The sequence below is a fragment of the Sebastes fasciatus genome, chromosome 4 (genome assembly GCF_043250625.1).
Source record: "Sebastes fasciatus isolate fSebFas1 chromosome 4, fSebFas1.pri, whole genome shotgun sequence".
Taxonomy (NCBI): Eukaryota; Metazoa; Chordata; class Actinopteri; order Perciformes; family Sebastidae; genus Sebastes; species Sebastes fasciatus.
In genome coordinates, this window is record NC_133798.1 from 33,197,753 (window position 1) to 33,219,234 (window position 21,482).

The window sequence follows — 21,482 nt, forward strand, 5'->3', positions numbered from 1 at the left end:
ATGCCAATCACAAGTTCACAAAGCCCAAGGTTTACGGAGCACTGGGAATTTCTTTGTTTCGTTCCAACCAACAGTCCGTGATTTGGGCGATATTTCCCACAGAAAATGAAAACCTGATTTTGTTCTTGTGGCTGCTGTAGGGGAGAGCTGATGTTTAAAGAACTGCAATGTTATGAAGACAAGTCATTTTATCGCAAACCTGTCATAGAGCCCAAGTTCCGTAATGAGTTTTGATATCTAAACAGTGACTGAGCATAAACTGTGGTTGGTGTTCACACTGTAGAGTTCTGTTTGTCTGACAGCTGCTGAGTCAGACTGGTGCTACATTCTGGAAAAGGTACTGCTGAGGTGAAAAGGACAGGTGCATGTCGGTGTTTTAAAAATAGTGGGAAGTTAATATTTTGGGCCGCTGATTTAGCCCGCTTAAAGGAATACTTCAACCGCAAAATGACCATTTGTATGTCAATTACTCACCACGCGTTACCTTGAATTCTTGAAGAAAACTTTAAAACACTTGGGACTCGTAGCGAGACGCTCTGTGGCTGTGTACACTGTTATAACTAGGTGCAACATTTCCTCTGGGAACATTTTGTTTAAGTAATTTATCACTTTTTCCTATTGATTTATTATTCTTTATCTCTCTTTTTTCACCTATCATTTCATGCATTTCCATTCGATTCCATTTCTTCTTATTAATAATTTGGTAGATCTGTTGACTACCAACTAAAACTAAGTACAGCTTCAAGTTCAAACACAGCTTTAATGAAACAAAGTGAAATGAAAACAGACTCCCCTGTTTCACCTTCACCTCTCCTTCTCAGTGCTTCACCTTGCAGCTTTGCTACTTAAAGTGTGCTGGTCCTCGGTTTTACAAATCCTGCACCATTTACGTGGAACAGAGCAAAGAGCATAAAACCAACAGATCAAGGCGGTCTCATGTGGCGGGACCAAACCACAGGAGGCCCAGTGGGGGTCATGCTGAGTGGCTGCATTGATGAGTTTTTGAAGGAATCATTTGGCTTAATTAAGGCCCCAGCCAGCCACCGTAGCCTCACCAGGTTGCCTCAGAGAGCCGACAGGGCTCCATCACATCTCTAACCAGCTCACCTGCTGCCCCCTCTGCTCCTCTGCTTTCATCTTATGCATAGCCACTTTCCTCCATCTCTGTGATTGATGCGGGCAGATTGGAAGACGTTCTGTTGATTAGTAGTGTTTGATGCCTTTTTACTGTGCACACTCTGTGATGTGGTTCGTGTGCTTTAAACCTATCACAATCCAGGAAATTTCGACTTCCAACGTACAGCATTTAAATTGTTGTAATTTGTAATGCTTTTCAGTTAGAAAATGAGCATGTGCAGTGGTTGCAGTTGCTCCCTATTCTTCTTATATAATGACATACTGTATGGTGATCAGGTTGATCAATAATGTCAGTTCCAGCTCACCTCCTGTTTCTGTACAAAATATATTCATGTTCATTTGATTTTTGATTTAAACATGCCATTGTTAGACTGTGGCATCTTGATTTCAACAGATCATTGGTTTTATGCCCTCTTCATGCCACTATCATTAGAAAACTGAACTCCCTTTTTATTTAGAAAGTGCTTCAAAAATGTGACTAAAACAGTCTACACTATAAAAAGTTGCATCTTTTCAATATCAGTATCTGTGTGACCCACCTCAGTACATACAGTAAGCATTACAAAAACAAAACAGAAATTGTGCTGTAATCTGCAAAAATATGGTTTTGTTGGCATTTACTGTCACGCTTGTTTCTCTCCTCTCTTTTTTTCCTCTCTCTCTCTCCTCTGATCGCCGTTTGTCACTGAGGGGTGAGGCGGAGCTTTGGACACAGTCTGTGAGCGCTGAGAGGCGACACTCAGCAGTGAGCTTACTTGTTGCTACTAATATCAGCTGCTCTGAATCAACAATGTTGTGCTGAAAAACATGCATTTAGGCTGAAATTCAACCGTTTTGTTGTTCTGTCGGGAGATGCAGTGACTTGTTCAGAACATGGTTACTTGTTGTGTTGGTAATTGTTATTTTTATGCTGGTTTATAGTTTTAACCATGAGAAAGAAGGCTGTTACATTTCTTGAGATCAGCTGTATTTTCCTTTGAACACATGCAAATAGGCTTCATTGTTCTACAGTAATTGTCAAATTTACATTTACATCGCTGATGTTGTGACTTTAATTCAGTGACGTTGGATTCCTTCAGTTCATTATTGGATGCACATCACTTTCCCCCTCAGCACTCATACAAACACACACTAAGGATCTGGGAAAATCGTTGAGACTTAAGAGAGTGTCTCAGGTGCTTCAAAGGTGGATTGATCAGAGCAGCTCAGAGTTTTCTTCAGACTCAATTGACCTTATTGATCTGGTGTTATCCTCCCAGCAGGACGAGCTTGTGCTGTTCATTACTGAAGGGGATGAGGGGATCTCTTTATTGGATAGTGTATAGCTCCACATACAACTGCTGCTGCACTAACAGTAAACAAACCTGCGCATTGGCTGGAGGGCTAAATGTCAAACTGGTGGACTTAGGTTACACGATGGGAGTGACCGCCTACGCTTCAATCTGACTTTAAGAAGCAAGAAGGCGAGGAGGTTTTCTCGCTGAGAAGGTTTCCTTGCTTCTTGTGCTCCCGTGGCGTCTGGTGAGCGGAGGCTGGCACTAACACTGCCAGGGTTAATGCTTCCAGTCCCACCGGGGCCACCCAGGCTAAAAACGTAGGCACTCACATCTCATAGCATGTGTCAAGGTAGATGGAGGAAGATGAATGGTTGAAAATTGTTGTTTGAAAGTGTTGATGGCTCCTCACAAGTTTGATATACTCATTCTCGCTACAGGTATATCATTAAATTAAAGGATGAAAATAAAAATAGGGGACAACCACAGGGCTGAAGGACCATTTGAAATTCAAAACAAAAGTTTAGATGTATAAGTAAATAATTAACACAGCACCATTAAATGAACAATGTGTTACATTTATGGGGATCTATGGCAGAAATGGAATATAATATCAATAACTATGTTTTCTTTAGTGTATAATCACCTGAAAATAATAATCGTTGTGTTTTCGTTACCCTAGAATGAGCTGTTTATATGTACATAGCTGGCCGCCATGTTTCTACAGTAGCCCAGAACAGACAAACCAAACACTGGCTCTAGAGAGAGCCATTCACATTTTCACGTTTTCCTGTCGGCCACCGTAGCTCTCCTACATGTTTAGCACACGTTAGAAGTTTCAGGTGATTGCAATCTGCAACCTTGCCACTATATGCCACCAAATCTTACACACTGCACCTTTGCACCTTTAAATATATGATCATTTCCCCAAGCCCACACTCTCAGTCCTGTTGTAATGAAATCCTATGTGATCATCTTTTTATGTCTGGTTGTTCCCTTTTTTACAAGAAAAACATATTTTTCATCTCAATTGCTCTCGCAGATGGAACCCCCCCCCCCCCCCATCCTCCCTCCTCTTCTTCCTCACATACAGGTATTTAAAGCTCCAGCTGCCATGTTTAGGTGGCTGTGATGTAACTGGTGGGATTTCAAATGTAATTCTGGTGTCGAGCAGGGACCGCTCTCGTAAATGTTTGATGAACGACGAGGCACTCTGCTCGGACCGCCCAGACGTTTCCAGGGCTGCCCGCGGTGGAAAGGGCTTTTTAAAGAGTCGCCCATCTCTATCACAGCCAGGTGGAGGCTCTAGGGTGTGCACAATTCAGAGGGAGGTTACCATATCCATATAAGTGTGTGCACTTCTGCCAGCGCTCACACACAAACAGATGTGTCCTGTCTAACATACACTCATACTCATACTCCTCTGGGAGCCAACAGAGTACTGTATTAGTTTTTTATTGGACATTTATCCTACTTGGCAGGTGAAGTCGCCCACTTCTCACTCCTGCACAATCTCTCAGACTTTCCGCCAGTCATAAACACAGCGTGGATGTGACTAGCCCCGATTCCATCGCTTATTATCATTTATTTAAGGTCTCAAAGCCGGGGAAAAGCCGGTGGGCGTGCCCTGACAGCGAGGCAGCAGAGCGTGGCGTTTTACCATCTGGGCCGCACTGGGATCAGCACAACACGAGTGCCTGATCTAGATACATCACTAGCCATCAACGGCTTCAAGACACTCGCTGCTTGTCATACAGGACAGAACGGGCGACAGAACGCTCGCCCCGCAGCTTGCATGATAGCAGGAACCTCTCTCCCCGCTCCCCCCCCCCCTTCATCTCTCTCTTTCTCTGTCAGCAGAGCACAATATGGACGAAGTCACGCTGCTGCAATTAATGTAGTTTAAAGTGATACTCAGAATCTCCCTATTATTAATCAAAATCACACTCGAGGCCTGGAAAGTGTCTGCAAAAAGTTTGTTGTGGTTCTTATTTTATGGATTATGATGCTAAGGTCAACTTAAATTCATGTCACTCAAAGGGTTCCAAATGTGACAGTGGAAACAAAGTGGATAAAAAGGCATCAAATATCCATAAAGACTGATCAACCTTAATTTATTAAGGTATCACGACCGCTCAGGCTCAGGCAAAATTACAATCCAAACATACGTGAAATTGCATTGAAGTCTATGAGATCTTCGGTTTGACAAGGACCTCTTGTGGCTGTGCAGTTTATGATTGTTGTTGGAAGTAGCATGCCATTTTTATAGCCTGTCAAAACCTCTAATGGAGAAGTTCAGATGGATGGTTAGGTGTACAAAGCGTCTGACTTCAGATCAGATTGGGAGATCAGAAAATGGTCGTATGAATCATTCTTGTAACGGTCATTTCTAACACTTTTGGAACGCAATGACAAACCGTCATTTTGGAAGATAATGTCAAATGTCAAATTTTGTTGATCAGTTTGGAGGACGTGTTTTAAAACTGCAAACTTTAGACGCTGCACCGAAACAACTGTTCATATAAGTGTAGAGTGCAAAAGTACTCTCTTATGCTAATTTGGTTTTGTCAAGGTTTTAGTGTGTTTTTGCATTTATCTTTACTTTTTGCCTGACACTTTTCACCTGACATCTGCAGGAAGAAATGGAAGCATTCACAAGGAAATAAATATTATAAATGTGTCTTCATACAAACATTATTGTCTTTTTTAATGTCCCTGTTAGCCAGGGCAGCTTCCAGAAGAAATCTCCTTAGGAAAACGTTTGCATCATGGGTAGTGGGCTTTTGGAGAAAGAGGCATATAGGGACTAAAAGGGAGGAAATGTCTGGTTTAATTACATCATTAAGGAAATGTTTTATTTTTTTAATAGCCTTTTGCAAGTCCCCTGACTTTAGGAATAATCCTTAAATTGATGAAGTACTATTTTTACTTTAAGGTGTTGTGTCCACCGAATCTTAAATCGAGTCTTCTGATTTAAAATGACATTTAATAGAGTATAGTTTTATATTTTATGCCTGTGTTACCCTTTGATGCGGTGCAAAATCCTTTCAGCTGCTCCACAACAGTAGATTTTGTGGGTAATGTGTCCCGCTGGACTTGCAGATGGCCAATGCACTCATATTATTTTGTCTTTCTGGGTTAGCTCTATGAAAGCTTTATGGGGTTTTAATGTAAGATTTGGCAGGAGTACAAGCTGAGTGAGTGAGTGAAGGGTTCACATCAGCCCCTTTGGGTGTTGTCCGCCCCGTCCCTGTTCTCTTGAGACCTGGACACTGTAAGCGAATGACACCGAGTTAAAACCCACAAAGGCCCATTACTGACGTAGGCGGCCGGGTTTCCCCTCCCTGAGTCCTCCCTGCTCCTCGGCTTCTTTCTTCTCCGGTCTCAGGCAGCTGTGACTTGTCGTCTTTGTGTTCATATTTAATTCCTTCAGAGCTGTTTAACCGTGGAGTACCTCAGCGGTGCCGAGCATCTGCTCTGCGATGGGACTCTTCAGTGCATTTATCCCTCTCCGTGCAAAGAGCAAAGGCTGGAGTGTCATGTAAATTTGATGGCAGCCTCCACTGTTGTTGCCGGCACCCAGGGAGTGCAAAAAATGTGAAAAATAGGTCCTCTCTTCTGCTGTTTTCTCTGTATGTTTGAAATATAAATGGGCCCCACTTTAAGCTCGATGTTATAGTCTGTTTAATGTTGCTGCCTCAATGGCCGGATGAAATGGCTTTTTTTTAATCAAGTCAGAAGAGGATTATGGTTAAACAAGCTGTCGTGGTCAGTGAGGGAGCTAATTAGGCAAGGCTGTAATAATGTAATAACTTTTTTAGTTCTACTTTCTTTGTTGAAGTGGGAGAGCTGTGAGCAATTATTTTTATGTCAATGTGTCTCTTTGTTTTCTTGTTTTTCAGAAACCTGCTGGACAGAGACACGTTCTCCAAGTCTGATCCAAGTAAGCTTGTCACACACACACCAGCTCCCAGCGGACCAAACACACACACACACACACACACACACACACACACACACACACACACACACACACACACACACACACACACACACACACATGCACATTAAATTCTACAGACAAACAAAAATATTCACAGACAAACATCCACCACATGCAGGCAGATTGTGAACTGTACAAACACAGGCTTACATGCACTACAGATGGACACGCACTTACACACACACACACACACACACACACACACACACACACACACACACACACACACACACACACACACACTCAGACACCAAACACACACACACACGATCTGCCTCGCTTGTGTGAATCAGTAGACATTTGCATATGTCAGGGGTTGTATTCGTCACATTTCTCTCTCCCAACGTGAGTGAGTGGAACCAGATCATCCTCACACACAAACCAGCTACTTCCCTCCTACAGATTAAAGGACACACACACACACACACACACACACACACACACACTCACTCCCTTGACAGCAGGGGTTCAATTTGGCAACTGGTCCAGTGGTTTTTAAAGGCCCAGTCTGCAATCCAACAGTAATTTGCCTTGATAGAGAAACATAAAATGTTGGGTTGTGTTGTTTTTCTTGGTAAACATGCAAACTCATTTTAGACAATGGTTTTGTCTTTAACATGTAACCACAAGAGCTGGATATCAGACTGAAATTCATCAATAGCACCGTGTATGGAAAAATACCAAAAACTGTCATTTAATGTAAGTTCAGGAGCATAATACCGAATTCATCACGCAGCTGATCATCCACAAAACCTCTTTCTACCATCTTGCGTGACGTGCATAGGTGATCAGGAAGGAGGTGCTAGGGACCGACCTCACTGTTCCACCTGACAGCATCATCTATGAAACCTTACCTATGTTAAATTTTATGACTATTTTATGACCTCTCCTTGGCGGTGAAGGTAGGCCTTGTCTTTTTCCTTCCCAGTTGGTAAGCTATAGCCCCTTTCACACAGCCTGTTCAAGGTGGGAACATTTTTCCGCCTCTTCATTCTGGGAAGCAAAAGAACGAGCAAGACCCGTTGCTCATCTGAGTACATTCCAGTACGAATTGCGAAATACATAGACACCTTAGCTTCAGCGAGAGAGACATCACTTTTGCGATTTTTGGGTGTGTAGGCTTTCTAATTACGTATTTACACAGTCTTATACTTCAACAGTTTTACAACAATCTGCGACTTTCTTGACTTGCAAAATTATCTTTTAAGTTGACACACATCTTATGTGTGATTCATGCCGCTATTCAAACGGAATAAAACAATTATTTGTCTGTCGCCGTTGACTATCATACATATTTTTTCCCGAAAGAAGGTCCCATGGGATCCACCGGAAAGCGAGACTTTACCTCTCTGTGGGTTCAGTTATCTGTACCAAAACTATCTTATCAGCATGATTGTTGAAATGAAACCCGGCCTGACTAGATGCTGAGAACACATCCTCTCATTCTCAGATACACAGGCACATGAGCACACACAAGTTTGAAGATTGCAAAGTAGTTTCTGTTCTTTATCTGTTGTGCCAGCTTTGTTTTCTGTAACAGACTGTGACAGTCCTGTCTTTTAAAAGCCCCTAAAAATAAAAAACACGATGTGAGGAAAATACTCTGAGTTATGATGGAAAGATAAAGTTGAAATACATGTATCTTTTTTTTTTTTACCCTCTATTCATCTGGGGTTTGGTTAGCGTGCATTGTTTTTCAGCATCACCTTGCTTCATTCCCGAAATATTCAGCACTTTCCCACCTGGGTGCTGCACAGTGAACCCAATGGTGTTGGCCGGTGTGCGTGAACCCATAATTGATGAGCTCCCAGAATCGAGGATTGGACCTTTAAGTGTCAGGCAGTGGGAGAGGAGGATGAGCATCCCTGCCCGCCCCAACATTTATGCAAGGAGGCACTTGTGCTGCGTCCATGTCTCTGCTCTGCTGACAGCACTGGCCCCAGTCACACAGCATTAGACCGCCTCAGCAGAGCCCCACACACACGCGCAAATAGTGCACACGTCCAGGGCCCCAGGCAGGCTCACGCACCATACTCATATTAGCTTATAAAGCTGGACAACAATCCAGAGCTTTGTGTGTTTATATGTGTGTGTATTGTAGCCGCTGCAGGATTATGGATGTGCTTTGATCAGTGTGCTTCAGCAGATTGGAAAAGGGCATTTAGCAGACAGGAACATTGCACCGTCGGTATCTCCTACATTTGAAACAGAGATGATGTTAGCAGTGCTATTGTCAAGCTCTTTTCCCTCGTCATCAGTCCGATGAATAAGAAAGTACGCCGGCACGGATGGCGAGGATGCTTCGCTATTTTCGGGCGTGTGATTGATGTATCGCTATCCCGCCACACCACCACGCACAATAATGCAGGGACCATGTGTCATCCGATGCTTCATTGCAAGATTAAAGGATGACTGTATATTCATCCAGCTGAGCCCCGGCTCGCTGCACACCACCCACAATGCAACATATACAACATCCAGACTGACAGTCTGCCAAAACACAGGCAAGTTTGAGCACTTCTGCCGCCGCACCAGACGCAGGCTAATTAGGACCTTTTGTTTTTTGTGTTTGCACTCAAAACCAGTGTGACATTTTCAACGTGGCTGTGAGTCGGAAAAAACCCCCCAATATGTTAGTAATAATATAGCGTATCTGGGCTCAGCAGGAGCTTCACTCTGAAAGATGGAAATGTCAGTTTTGGGGGGAAAGAAACTGGATTTCATCAGATAGGATGATTTTCACTCACAGTCACAACTGTTAATGAATCCATGATTAAATCAGTCATGTCATTTCATCAGTAGGTGGCAGCTCATACATTAACTCAGGCATAAATTTACAATTAATTAATGCTGTAATTAATGATAATGCAGTGGAAGGTGTAGCCTTCTAATCAGATGTCACAAGATCGACTCAAGTTCTTTTTTTAGAGCGTCTGATTGCCTCAGGATTTTTTTCTAGGACCCTGATTTTTAGAGTTTTTATGCTACATTTAGATAGTTTCACCTTTTGGCTTCAATGAGCCTCTCCTGTAGATAAAATGTGAATTCCTGTCTTCGTCCCTAAAGCTTGTCTAAGTTGATTTTATTTTTATTTTGTACACAAACAACAGGCTTGAACAGCATCAAAGTGTTGAAATAACATTCTGTTAAAGGAACAGTGTGTAACATTTTGGGGCATCTATTAGAAGATATGGAATATAATATTCATAACTATGTTTTCATTAGTGTATAATCACCTGAAACTAAGAATTGTGTTTACGTTACCTTGGAATGAGCCCTTCATATCTACATAGGGAGCGGGTCCTCTTCACAGAGTCTGCCATGGTGCTCTACACATCGGCATGTAGCACAGAACGGACAAACCAAACACTGGCTCTAGCAACCCATTCTCACTCCCAACTTGTCAACTACCGCCGTTTGGCAAGTGCCCCTCGGCAACGGAAACCAACGCATGGAGGCGCCTTTTAGCAACAGTATGTGACGAACCGGGCTTTCAACTAACTGACCATCGAATCGTTATTCGACAGTCGGGGCAAGTGACGTAGTATTAACAGCGTGAGAGTCCGTTCAGGACGGGAGGAGTGGTGGATGGGTCAAACAAACACAATACTTTCAACCAGGAGATCGGTGTTTGTGTCCCGTGTGAAACTAAAAGTAACGTTGACTTATTTTGTCACATCAGTCATTAGTCACGTGACTCGTCAGTATCGTCAGTCCTGTGAGTCCAGTGTCATGCGAGTCACTAGTCAGTTAAGTTAATGTCAACCACGACCATTTCCTAACCTAAATTGCCTAAATCTAACTTCCTGTGAAAATGGAAGTTTATTTTGAAAGGACACTATGTATGTAATGAGTGCAAAACCGTGGTACTGCCACACCGCTAAATGTCGCCAAATCCTACACACTGTACCTTTAATTATGAGCGATTTAAGGATTTTACTGTTCACAATGTACCGTTAGAGTAACCATAAAAGACATGGTGGTAGTTGGGTCTACATGTTTCATTACCTTTGTGGCAGTTCAGTGGAAGCCTTGCTGACAATGCAATTTTGAGAGGGTTTTGAAAGACTTTAATGAGCCTTCATAACCCTGAAGAGAGCATGTAATCCTTCAGAAAATAGTTTTCAGAAGACAGGGTCGATCTACACCACTCCATTTTTCACTTAACAGCACTTATGTGGACAATTTAATTAACTTCCAAGACTGAGTCCGAAGTAATTCACTGCTCCCTATAGGCTATAGTATAATGTAATGTATGAAATGATAAATCTCCATTGAGATGCAACATTTAAAGTACAAGCAAAGGTCAACTAACCAAGCACCATCTACCATCATGCTTAGATCCATACAACAGTCTTAAAATAACATGTTGTTGTCTTTGGAGGTGTTATCTTTCTGACTATTCCTTGGCCAGGCGCAGTAACTTCCTGTAGTCTTATCGTCACCGTGAGGTTGCCAGGCAGCTTTTCTTCTTCCACTTCCTCCTTCCTGTGTCTGCCTCTGACAGGCTTATATTGATAACAGGAAAATGACAGCTATGTGACACAACAGGCCACAGCAAAATGAGAAGAATTTTTGCACGCCAACGATCATTTTGTAATAGCACAAGGTTTGGGATTTAATCTAAAACAGAGGTGGATGATGCCTTGTACCAGATATAGTTACTTCTTTCCATCTACAGTCTCTGGTCAGAATACTAGCCTAAATGTGAAAGGAATGAGTTCAGTGTCTTGTTAAATGATGCTTGGGCTGTGTCCAAAATCAATCACTCATTCACTTCTCCATACTCGCTATCTAGGGACTCCTATGTAGAGGACTATACAGTGAGCTCATCGGCAACGGCTACTCGGGTCATTTTCTTTGCGCCGTTAATTAGGGCTGTGTATTGTCAAGAATCTAGCGATATGATACGTATCATGATACAGAGGTTACGATTCAATATGTTGCGTTATATTGCGATACTGTAAGCAAGGTGATATATTGTTATTTTTTTTTATCTAATTTTTAGGAAAACCGTCATAGTATAAATAACACACAGAGTAAAAAAAAAAGGTCACTTTTTTATGCAATCAGAACACGAGGATCTGCATTTGCATTTATCACAGTACCTGTAACATCAAACATCATAGCACTACTTTGAGAGGGCACATACATTGAGAGGGCGCATCTCTTTGCAGATGAAATTTAGTATTGACTGAGGTTATTTTTGCATGTAAACTGTAAATTAAAGATCTATACAGTGTGTTTGAGAATCAATACAGTATCACAAAACATAATATGGCGATATTTGATCATTTCAATATTTTCTTACACCCCTACCGTTAATTATGTCACTGCTGTCGCACAATTAAAGTATGGCAGATCAATCTCGGCTTGTGGACCATCCATTATAAACAGTGACAGAAATGTTTTTAATAAACACATATTGTAAGCTACAGTATTTTATTGAGTTGCCTCTTAGCGAAATACTGAAGTTAAGTTACCTGGTAAGCAGCGTACAGCTCTAGGGCTTTTATTGTGAAAGGTAAGAATGGAAGGAGTAAAGTGGTGATGCGCTGCCCTTGTGAACGTGGGGACAATAAGAGTATTTTCAGAAATCAATAAATACAAAGTACTTTGCGGCCGTTTGTGTTATGATGAGCTGCTCTGCTGACATTAAGCAGATTATTTTCGAGCCACAACTGCTCTCTCTTCTCATCCGTCTGCCATTTTTCCTTCAACGCAATGCATGGATGTATAATAAGACCTTGATACGATGCCGCAATCAGCCTTGCTTCCAATTTTTTCCAGTGGCCAATTTTTGATCTATGGATCTTTTATATTTGTAAAACTTACCTCGAGCCGAGAAAAGCTGGTAGCTAGAAAACTTTTTTGGCGTATGCCTATTTGATTGAATAGGCGGTATCCAGTTCTTGTTATACATCCATGACAGACACACATTGGTTGTTGCAGGAATCAAACCTGCTAACTTCTTACAGAACAGTGTCTGTAACTATTGAGCTACAGTGCCCAACCAGCTCTCCAGCCTGGCCGTCGGTCTCCGTGGATCGTTAACCAGCCAGGCAGACCATTTTAGAGGTTACTTAGCACTCAACACGAGCTACCAGGCTCATCTCTGTTGTTTTTTTTAATCTTTCTTTTCTTTTTTAGTGCTGTCGTGCGACCAGATAGGACAAGGACACACAGAGGTTGTTGCTGATGTGGCCTTTTAGGGTTTGCAATTATTGTTGCTCAGGTGGAATGGGCTGGAAATCGCCTGCTCTGCCTTCCTCATGAGGTGCGTTTTAAAGATTATTCCCAAAAGGATGGTGCTCAGATTACAGCAGCAAACAGCAACCTTACAAAACGGAACAGTTTGAGGTTTCTTACGCTAGATACTCTAGTTTTTAAAGAGCGAAAAACAGTGAGAGAGAATTATTGACGAGGAACTGAAGAACTGCTGGTGCAAACAGACGTGCAAAACTTTTATTTAATCAGGTATTCTCAATGAGATCAAGATCTCTTTTACAAGAGAGACCTGAGTCAGCAGAAGAAATAAGATAGATAAGACACCAAACAAAACATAATGACATATTTTGTCATATGACAAAAAATATCCAAAACGTATTCTGTTGATTTTTAGCTGGAAATTGTTGTCCTATTGCAATTTTAAAGGATTTTAGACACATAGTTAATGTAACTATGTACCTTTAGCATTTCCACCATTCTACTGCATTTTACCAGTTAAAACAGATTTCCAAGTATCTGGTCCCGGGGGTTTTCAGAGTTATGAGTCGCTGCCATGTGACAGATGTGTGTTAATACAGTAAAGGCTGCTAGAATGCAAATGAAATGTCATTTTAGTGCCACTTGATTGCCTCGCTGTGTTTTCACTAGAGGTCCGTAATCAAAAAACACTCCAAGACTCCCTCGGACGGAGACGCTCGAATGTCAATAAGGAGAACTTTCCTCCACCCACACAAACACTCACTAACCCCATCCCCATCCGCCCCCTCCCTCCCTCATCTCCCCCTCTCTGAAATATCATCATGCTGCAAGGCAAACTTCTAGTGACATTTAATTAGGGAGTTTTCCTCTCATGTTGGGGTCCGGGGAAAGAACACGCTCTCAGCTGACTTCTCAGCGTTGTTAAATACTCTTCAATCAATCTAACCCTCTCTTGTTTCTCTCCTCTCCTCTGTTTCTTATTCAACAGTTTGTGTGCTGTATACTCAAGGAGTAGCCAACAGGGAATGGAGAGAGGTGAGTACAGGGGTGGTGGGGGAATCATTTATAACCAGTGAAAGCTTCCAAGGAGCTTAAATGGCAGCCTTTCAGCAAGTCATATTGAAGGAATACAATGAGTTTTTGGGAGGCTGGCCTGTGAGCCAGCTTACAGTATCTGTTGAATGATAATGTCACGAAAAGTGATGCTGTTTTTTTGCCCTCAGAAATGCTAGGTTAAACCTGTGTTGGTTTGAATTTATCACATTTAATCCAGCTCACTCTTGTTGTTGTTTTGTTTACTTGTTTTGTGCTGAGCATAGATTGCATATAGTGAAGCATAAGTGAAGCCAAAATATCACGGATATTGAGAGCTGCCATCTTAGATTTGGACGTAATTTTGGAGCCAGAGTCTGCGCAGTAGTAATCGGTGGGTTGGAGCCGCAGTACCGAGGTCCTGCCGACACACCCGCCAGAGCCAATCACGAGCCGAGCACTGCTGCAGCTTGCTAACATGAGCCACCTAGCTGCTAAGTTAGCACCACGGTAGCTGTTTGGCTAGAAAGACACAACAACTAACCATAATATCTCTATTAACTACATTTATGATCAAAATGACACATTTTGGCACATGACGGTGATGGAAAGTTAATGTTACAGCTCCTCTCTCGTACAATTCCCGCGTTTCCGGCTACCGCGACTACTTCACTCAGAGCAGCTGTCAATCATGACGTCCCACCCCCTCTTTATAGCATCAAATAACTAGTTAAAACCAAACTTATCAGAAAGATTAACACTTGAACATACATCAGCGTGATAAGAACTACCTAAAATGACAGAAACTGTCTTTGGGAAAAATGTATTTGATGTGTACTTTGACATTTTAGTTTGGCCCATGTCCCATCCGCTAACATGGAGGGGGCGGGGTTTATGACCTATACTGCATCCAGCCACCAGGGGGCGATCCAGATGTTTTGGCTTCACTTTTGGGGAGCTGTTATGTCGTCCATCTTTATATACAGTCTATCGTGCTGAGCAACTTAACAATCACGCGCAAGCATCTCTTTTCAGAAAGTGTAGAATTGTTGCTGTATCATTCCTTCATGTTAAAATGTTTGTGTGACAAAAATGGATTAAGTGTGTGCCATGCAAACTAGAGGTCTTTTCAGGTCCTCTTAGTTCCTAGTAAATGAAACTTGGGACCTGAGTTGTCCAAATTATGTTTATTGTGTTGATGTTCTCTGTTCAGGTTGATTGCATTTTGAAGCAGGTGTAATTACCCCCGGGTCTCTGTCAGATCAGGAGCCTGTTTCACAAAAGTGATTTGTAAGCAGTGCTTACAATGCAAATTGCAAGTAGTGGCAGCTTCACGTTTCACAAATAACAGACGCTTACAAATTGCAGATTTGAGTCCTACAAGCTTTGTTTTTTACTATCAAAACATGCTGAAATGAATAAGAGAAAGTGATCTCACATTGCAGTTTGCAGCTTGCACGCTGCAAATTCTGTAAAACAGGCCCATGGTCTCATTTTTTTTTTAAATTGAAAAAAATCTATGCAACCATTGGCTAGTTCTTCTACGGGTCCATTTTGGATTTGGGACTCATTAATTCCCAATATCCTACTATTGTATGATCATGTATCCTACATGTTTAGCCAGCATCAATCACTGAAATTGAACAACTTTTAAGCCCAATTCATACTTCCGCATCCGCGTGTCCACGAGGGTCCGCTTTTGTCTGCGTGACGTAAATGTCGTCATCCGCCCATGTCCGCAGGGGTCCGCCCAGACCCTATTGTGGACGTCTGTGTACAGCACAAAATTTGTGACTGTGCAGATTGTAGGCGTAAGCACCTCTAGCTGGTTTGCCAAGAAGAAGAAATTGACAAAGCGGATGCCTGTTTTGAAGAGAGATTGTGCAAGGAGATCCGCCGTGACCCGTGTTTATATAATTTGTCTTTAAAGGAATACAAAGACAGCCAAATGGCATTGAACTCCTGGCAAACTGGAATGGAGTGTGGGTCGGGAAATGCGCATGCGTCGAACATCAGAACGACGCGGACCCTCAATTGTAGTATGAATGAAACCGAGTGCATGACCGGTACAAGTCCACAGCTGTCAGTGGAAAGAATAGCCGAGGCTTAAGTAAGAAACTTAGTGAGCACTTCAAATGATCACACGACTATTGCAAATCATATCAGCCTTGTAAAGCTGTCCAATGATTTCTAGCAAACAAAATCATTGGATGAATGAACAATGGAGAATTTGATTATCCTAATGAGGCAGAACTTTTAAGTTTGGCCTGACGGTGTCACTAAGAGAAAGGTCCTGTTGTTACCTTTATCAAAATGGTTTATCATCTATACAGTGGCAATGTTCTGGTGTATACTTTGATGAATGAGTCTTGCAACAAGTAATCAAACATCACCTGTTTCATTTCTCTTCCAGTTCGGCAGGACAGAAGTCATAGATAACACCCTCAACCCAGACTTTGTCCGCAAATTCATGGTGGACTATTTCTTTGAGGAGAGGCAGAATCTTCGCTTTGACCTGTGAGTTAACAGTTGACTTATGAGTGTTGCTGTGTGTGTGTTTGTCTTTGTGTATTTGTGTGTTGTTGTGCAGGCGTGGGTGCTGCTCTGTGTGGAGCAAAGTTGAGCTAAGACTGAAATATTCATGGTCTGCGCTGAGGGAGATGTAAGTCTTCTCCCTTTTAAATAAAAGACAAGTTTTCATGCCACTTTTTTCCAACCGGCATTTCCATTTGAATTCATCCCATTCATACAATGCTTTGAGACAAAATAGGGCCATGTGCACACAGTGAATCATGCACTTAGCATTTTGTGATAATCATGATCCATTTTCAGTATTGTTCATTTCACCTCGGCATCTATTGAAAAGACAAGTTTGTACTCACAGTTGTTTGTTAATTGAGTCATCAAGCAAACAATTACAGAACCTGCAAAAGTGAATTCATTTTCAGCGATCAAGACCCTGAACTCCTGCCACTGTCAGTTATAATATATTTTTGTAAAACCTGTTTTTTTACTTGAGATTGAATCATGTTTTAGGATGCTTTACAGTGCAGAAAAAGCCCTTTTGAAAGTAACAAACGACCTCCTTTCAACAGCAGATGCAGGAGATTGCTCGGCCTTAATCCTTTTAGACCTAAGTGCGGCTTTTGACACAGTTGATCATACAATTTTAATTGACTGCCTTAAGCACTGGGTGGGTATCTCTGGGTCAGCGCAGACTTTTCTCAGACCTTCCCGCTCAAATAGAAGCTGCTCTGTTCAAACAAAAGATTCTTCAACTACCACAGCGGACAGCAAACACCTCTGAGGTCCCTCAGGGCTCATTTTGAGGTCCAATCAAGTTCTCCCCATTCATGCATTTTATTGTGTAGTATCATTTGTAAACACAGTTCAATGTGTATTGTCCTATTCAGAAGATTCCCAGTTGTGTTGTAGGAGGCAACACAAACCTAGATATCAAGAGTTGGATGTTCCTAAACGTGGCTTCGTCTCAGCACTTAAAGACAGATGTAATTAGGTTAAATCATATCTAGATACAATCTGAATGCAAGGAGTAAAGAGGGTCTAAGACACAGTAGTTTAAAAATGAGATTTTTGAAGGTCATACTGTACTTTTGAGGATCATAATTTAGTGAGGGACATCTATATCGAATGGTTATACAGTTAGATTTTGTAGAAAAGGCTCTGCTCTGTGAGGGAACTCTCAAGGAATCTGAGCGGCAGTGAGCATTTTGCAAGTGGAGTGAATTTCCGAGGTAATAATGTAAAGTGGTTGCAAAGCTCTTTTTTAACCAGCCTGATCTCCTAAAAATCCCATTCCCGTAAAACGAAGCCGCATTGTGAATTACATTTCAAGTATTTTCTCCCAGATTACGTTTGTATTTGATGTATCACAAATACGTTGAAATAAAGTCTGCATAGGGAGGAGGACAGGGTGGATGGATTGGTCAAACACAGGACTTTCATCCAGGAGACCGTTGTTCATGTCCAGTGTGAAATCAAAAATCAACTCACTTATTTTAACCCAAAACCAGATGTTTTACTAAACCTGACCAAGTAGTTTTGTTGCATAAATATAAAAGTTGTTGAGAAACAGCAAAAGAGCCACGAGCAGTTAAAACACCATAACGTTGATCTACACGTATGTAGAAATATTGATATATTTTTGTTTCAGAAACACACGTATCTAGAAGTGTTGATATTAGGGCTACAGCTCTCGATTATTTTAGTTATTTAGTATTCTACCGCTTATTATATCGATTAATCAAGTAATCGGATAAAAAACTATTTTGCTTTATTAAGGAGCAATAGTAAATATGCAAAAGAAACAATAACAAGGGAAAAATCAACATTTTTATTATTTATATTGCTGTGTTATTGTCATCTGTAGTGGTTATTTGCATAAAAACACACAGTTTAAATTATTTGGAAATAAATGATTGAATTTGTAATTAAATATTTTCTTTGATTAAAAAAAATCTTGCCATTAGTACATTTAATTATGTACTATACGCTGCTAAGAGCAGTAAACGGAGATGATTTTTAGTTATTGAGTTAGTCAAGTTTCTCGAGGAATCGTTTCAGTCCTAGTTGATATGAAATGTATTTTTGGTTCAGAAATGTTAAGATTCAATGTATCCGTAGTTTGCAGAAATATACAATAACAACATTTTATCCTGGCGACTGGGTTGTTTTTGACATGAAGTGAAGAAAGTTCTTTAATCTATCTGGTTGCTAGATTGGCAGGATTCCTTATCTGGCTCATCGGTTTGAAAGCGAGCTGTGCATGTGATTGAATGATGAAAATTGTCCTGCTTGGTTTATTATGTTCATAGACTGACAGAAAAGTATTTATTTTAGCTATCAATAGAATAGTTAAATGTTTTCCTGTCCACATCAGATACACCTGTATTTTGAGTCACGCTGCTCTTTAAAGTTAGATCAGTCGTATTTCCTCATGTAGCCCTAAAGTTAAGCTGTCCAGGTAATTATGATAATCTGGATTTTTCTCTATTGTGCTCCAGCCTCACGCATTTTCACTGTATTTCCCCATGATAGCTCATGAAATATGGAACAGCTCTTTTGTTTGTTTACTTGTTGGCCTGTCAGCGGGGCAACATGCTGCTTACAAGCTGTGGGAGGTTACGCTGAAGGTCAAGGAGAGACGCTAGCTGTTGCTTGTGTATGTGTATGTGTGTGTGTGTGTAAGCAGTGCATTGTATTTAAGTTGTATATACAGTGTGTGTCAGATAAGGTCTGTGTGTATACCTTTAGGCATGTAAACGTGTGTGCAGATAAATATAGGAATATTTGTGTGTGTGTGTGGGTGTATGAATCTGAGCATATGGTTGTGTGAACATTTTTAAGGCAAAGTGGGTGTTTCCATTTCTCTGTATGTAACCGTTTGTGTGCTTGGCAGGCAAGTATGAATAATTGGTGTGATATTTTGTATGTGTTTGTGTGTGTGCGTCTGTTTTTATTGTATTTAACCATCTGCATCACTAACAGATTCTATTCATGAAAAACAACAGTCCCGACAAAAAAAAAAAAAAAAAAGAAATCCTGCAAATCTCTCGCGATCAAACGTGACTTTAGTGTAAACAAGCATGGTGGACGACGGTCAGGAACAATTAGCGATGTTAGTTTTTATACTACTTTGTATTGAAAATTCACAAAAGATGGATGGATGAAGACATGGAGCTTGGTTCTCAATTTAGCAATTGCTCTTTCCCATGTGACTGCGTCATCGGCTGTCCTCGGGGTTCCCCACACACAACAGGATATCTGATCGTAAATATTGAACAAGTTTAATATTTACGATTTTAAAACATTGCGGCCGGGATGGACTGAGCCGATCAGATCTTAATATACCTCATACTACAGGAATATTTATAAAGATAATCTTCAGAACCATCAAAAAATCGTGGCTTCGCTGAGGATTGTCAGGAGGGGGGAATCGGGCCCAAAATCGGCTTGATTCTCGTGTAGTGGGTACCCGGCGTTAGACAAATGTAGTGCAGACTTTTTCCAGAGTATAATGCAAGATGTTTAGAGCTGACAAGCAGTGGATAGAGGGGATATAGGGATGGAGTGTGTGTGTGTATGTATGTGTGTGTGTGTGTGTGTGTGTGTGTGTGTGTGTGTGTGTGCGTGTGTTTGTGTGCGGCCGGGCCGACTCCCTGTAGGGCTCGTTGTGAGTGGTTGAGCATCAGGCCCCGTTACTGTCTGCTGGGCTGATGGCCCTACAATCACTCGCAGTGAAGGACACGGCTGCCCTCAGAAAAAGAAAAAGTCCCCAAAACACACACATTTGCTCACACACAGACACACATTTACTATTTGCTCCTCATGTTGAGCTGTAACACACACACACACGCACACACATGCTTATCTCATTACAGAACCAGTGGTTACCCCTGCTTTCCTCCGCCTCTGTCCTGAGGGCTGGAAGTGTTTTTTACTGTAGCTCGTGCAGCTCCCCCCAGCCCCTCGTTACCTCCAATTCCCTCACTCCCACCCAGCGCCTCGCATCCCTTCAGGACATCCATACAGCCAGACAGCTCCCCGCAAACTGCCTGCATAGCTGCTGCTGAACCATCCCATGCTCTCTTTACCCGAAGACCCCAAAGCTACGACACACTTTGCTTCCTCTGCTGCCTGGAAATCCCGTCAACTCCCATCTCACTGCCGGCCATGTTCAGTGCTCCTCACTGCTGTTTTTTATTTATTTAAACTTGAGATGCTCACTGAAGCCAGTGGAAGCCCCCCGGGTGGGTGGTTGTCTAATCAAGTGTGGCAAATTGGATCAGACCTCAACAAATGACGTGAAATACCCTCCCAAAAAGTAATAAAAGAAGGATTTAGCTGTATTAAAGGGTAACTACAAGTATTGAGGGAGAGCGCTGTAACTGGCAGCCACGAAACGAGCAAGTGAGCATGTTACGTTCACTAAAAGTGCTTGTTTCGGCCACTGGCAGGTTCAAATTGTTATTATTAGTTTCTGACAGCATTATAGAAAGGACGCTACGGAGAAATAAAACGTTTTTCTTACTTTCCGCTTGATCCGGTCTGTTTGTTTTTGCATCCAAGTCCCGCTCGAGGACAAGTCTCGTTGTGAAATCTGAATATCTGTATTCTCTGGCTCAAATAAATAGGGCCGGCCATCGAATATAAAGAAATAAATATTATAAATATTCAGCCATGACATTGAAATTCTTTTTAATAACACTAAGCTACGCTTTCTGTACTCCCAACACAACAAACACTCGCGTTTCCACCATGTACGTATTCCACTATTCCACCGCTGTCTTCCAGCAACACGTCACCCCTGTGAGGTGCAATATTTGTTAAAGGCGAAATGTGTGTAAAAAACACCATTTTATATTAAATATTGTGGTTCTGCAGAGATGTTGTGGCCTACACATCATATACTACAGACTAAAGAAAACATCCTTATTTGGTACAGATCCATACAAAAAACACTCCATAATCATATTAATGTGTTTTTCAATGAAAATGAGAATAATGATGTAAACATTACCATTCCCTCTAATATCGTGAATCATGTTTAATTTTTTCAAAATCGTCAGCCCTAATCTAAACCCAATACCTGTAATTATAAGGATTACAGACACCAACCTAGGTTTACATTTATTTCAAGCAACAAATGGTTAATTTATATTTGTTGAAAATTTGAACTTTATTTTTTATGAAAGTGAGATTTAAAAATGATTAGAAGAGTCCTACTATGCATACTAATGTGTCGACAATGCTATTTTTTTCATATCCATTATGTAAATATTCATTACATTCATTTGGCAGATGTTTTT

The 21,482-nt window shown here is 41.4% G+C and overlaps 1 protein-coding gene across 5 annotated transcripts in view; it reads left to right on the forward strand.

Annotated features, from left to right (window-relative positions):
- LOC141766683 (copine-8-like) overlaps nucleotides 1-21,482 on the forward strand; it is a 95,839-nt gene that overhangs the window by 12,691 nt on the left and 61,666 nt on the right. For 4 of the 5 annotated variants that reach the window (XR_012593667.1, XR_012593666.1, XM_074633728.1 and 1 more), the window contains exons 3-5: nucleotides 6,314-6,354; nucleotides 13,610-13,656; nucleotides 16,067-16,170. Coding sequence is in view for 2 of the 5 variants with exons in the window: in XM_074633728.1 (XP_074489829.1) it covers nucleotides 6,314-6,354; nucleotides 13,610-13,656; nucleotides 16,067-16,170 (192 nt within the window). In the remaining 3 variants the exon portion in view is untranslated. Of the gene's footprint in view, nucleotides 1-345; nucleotides 565-6,313; nucleotides 6,355-13,609; nucleotides 13,657-16,066; nucleotides 16,171-21,482 lie in introns of those variants that run through there. The other variant, XR_012593668.1, reaches the window with a different exon arrangement.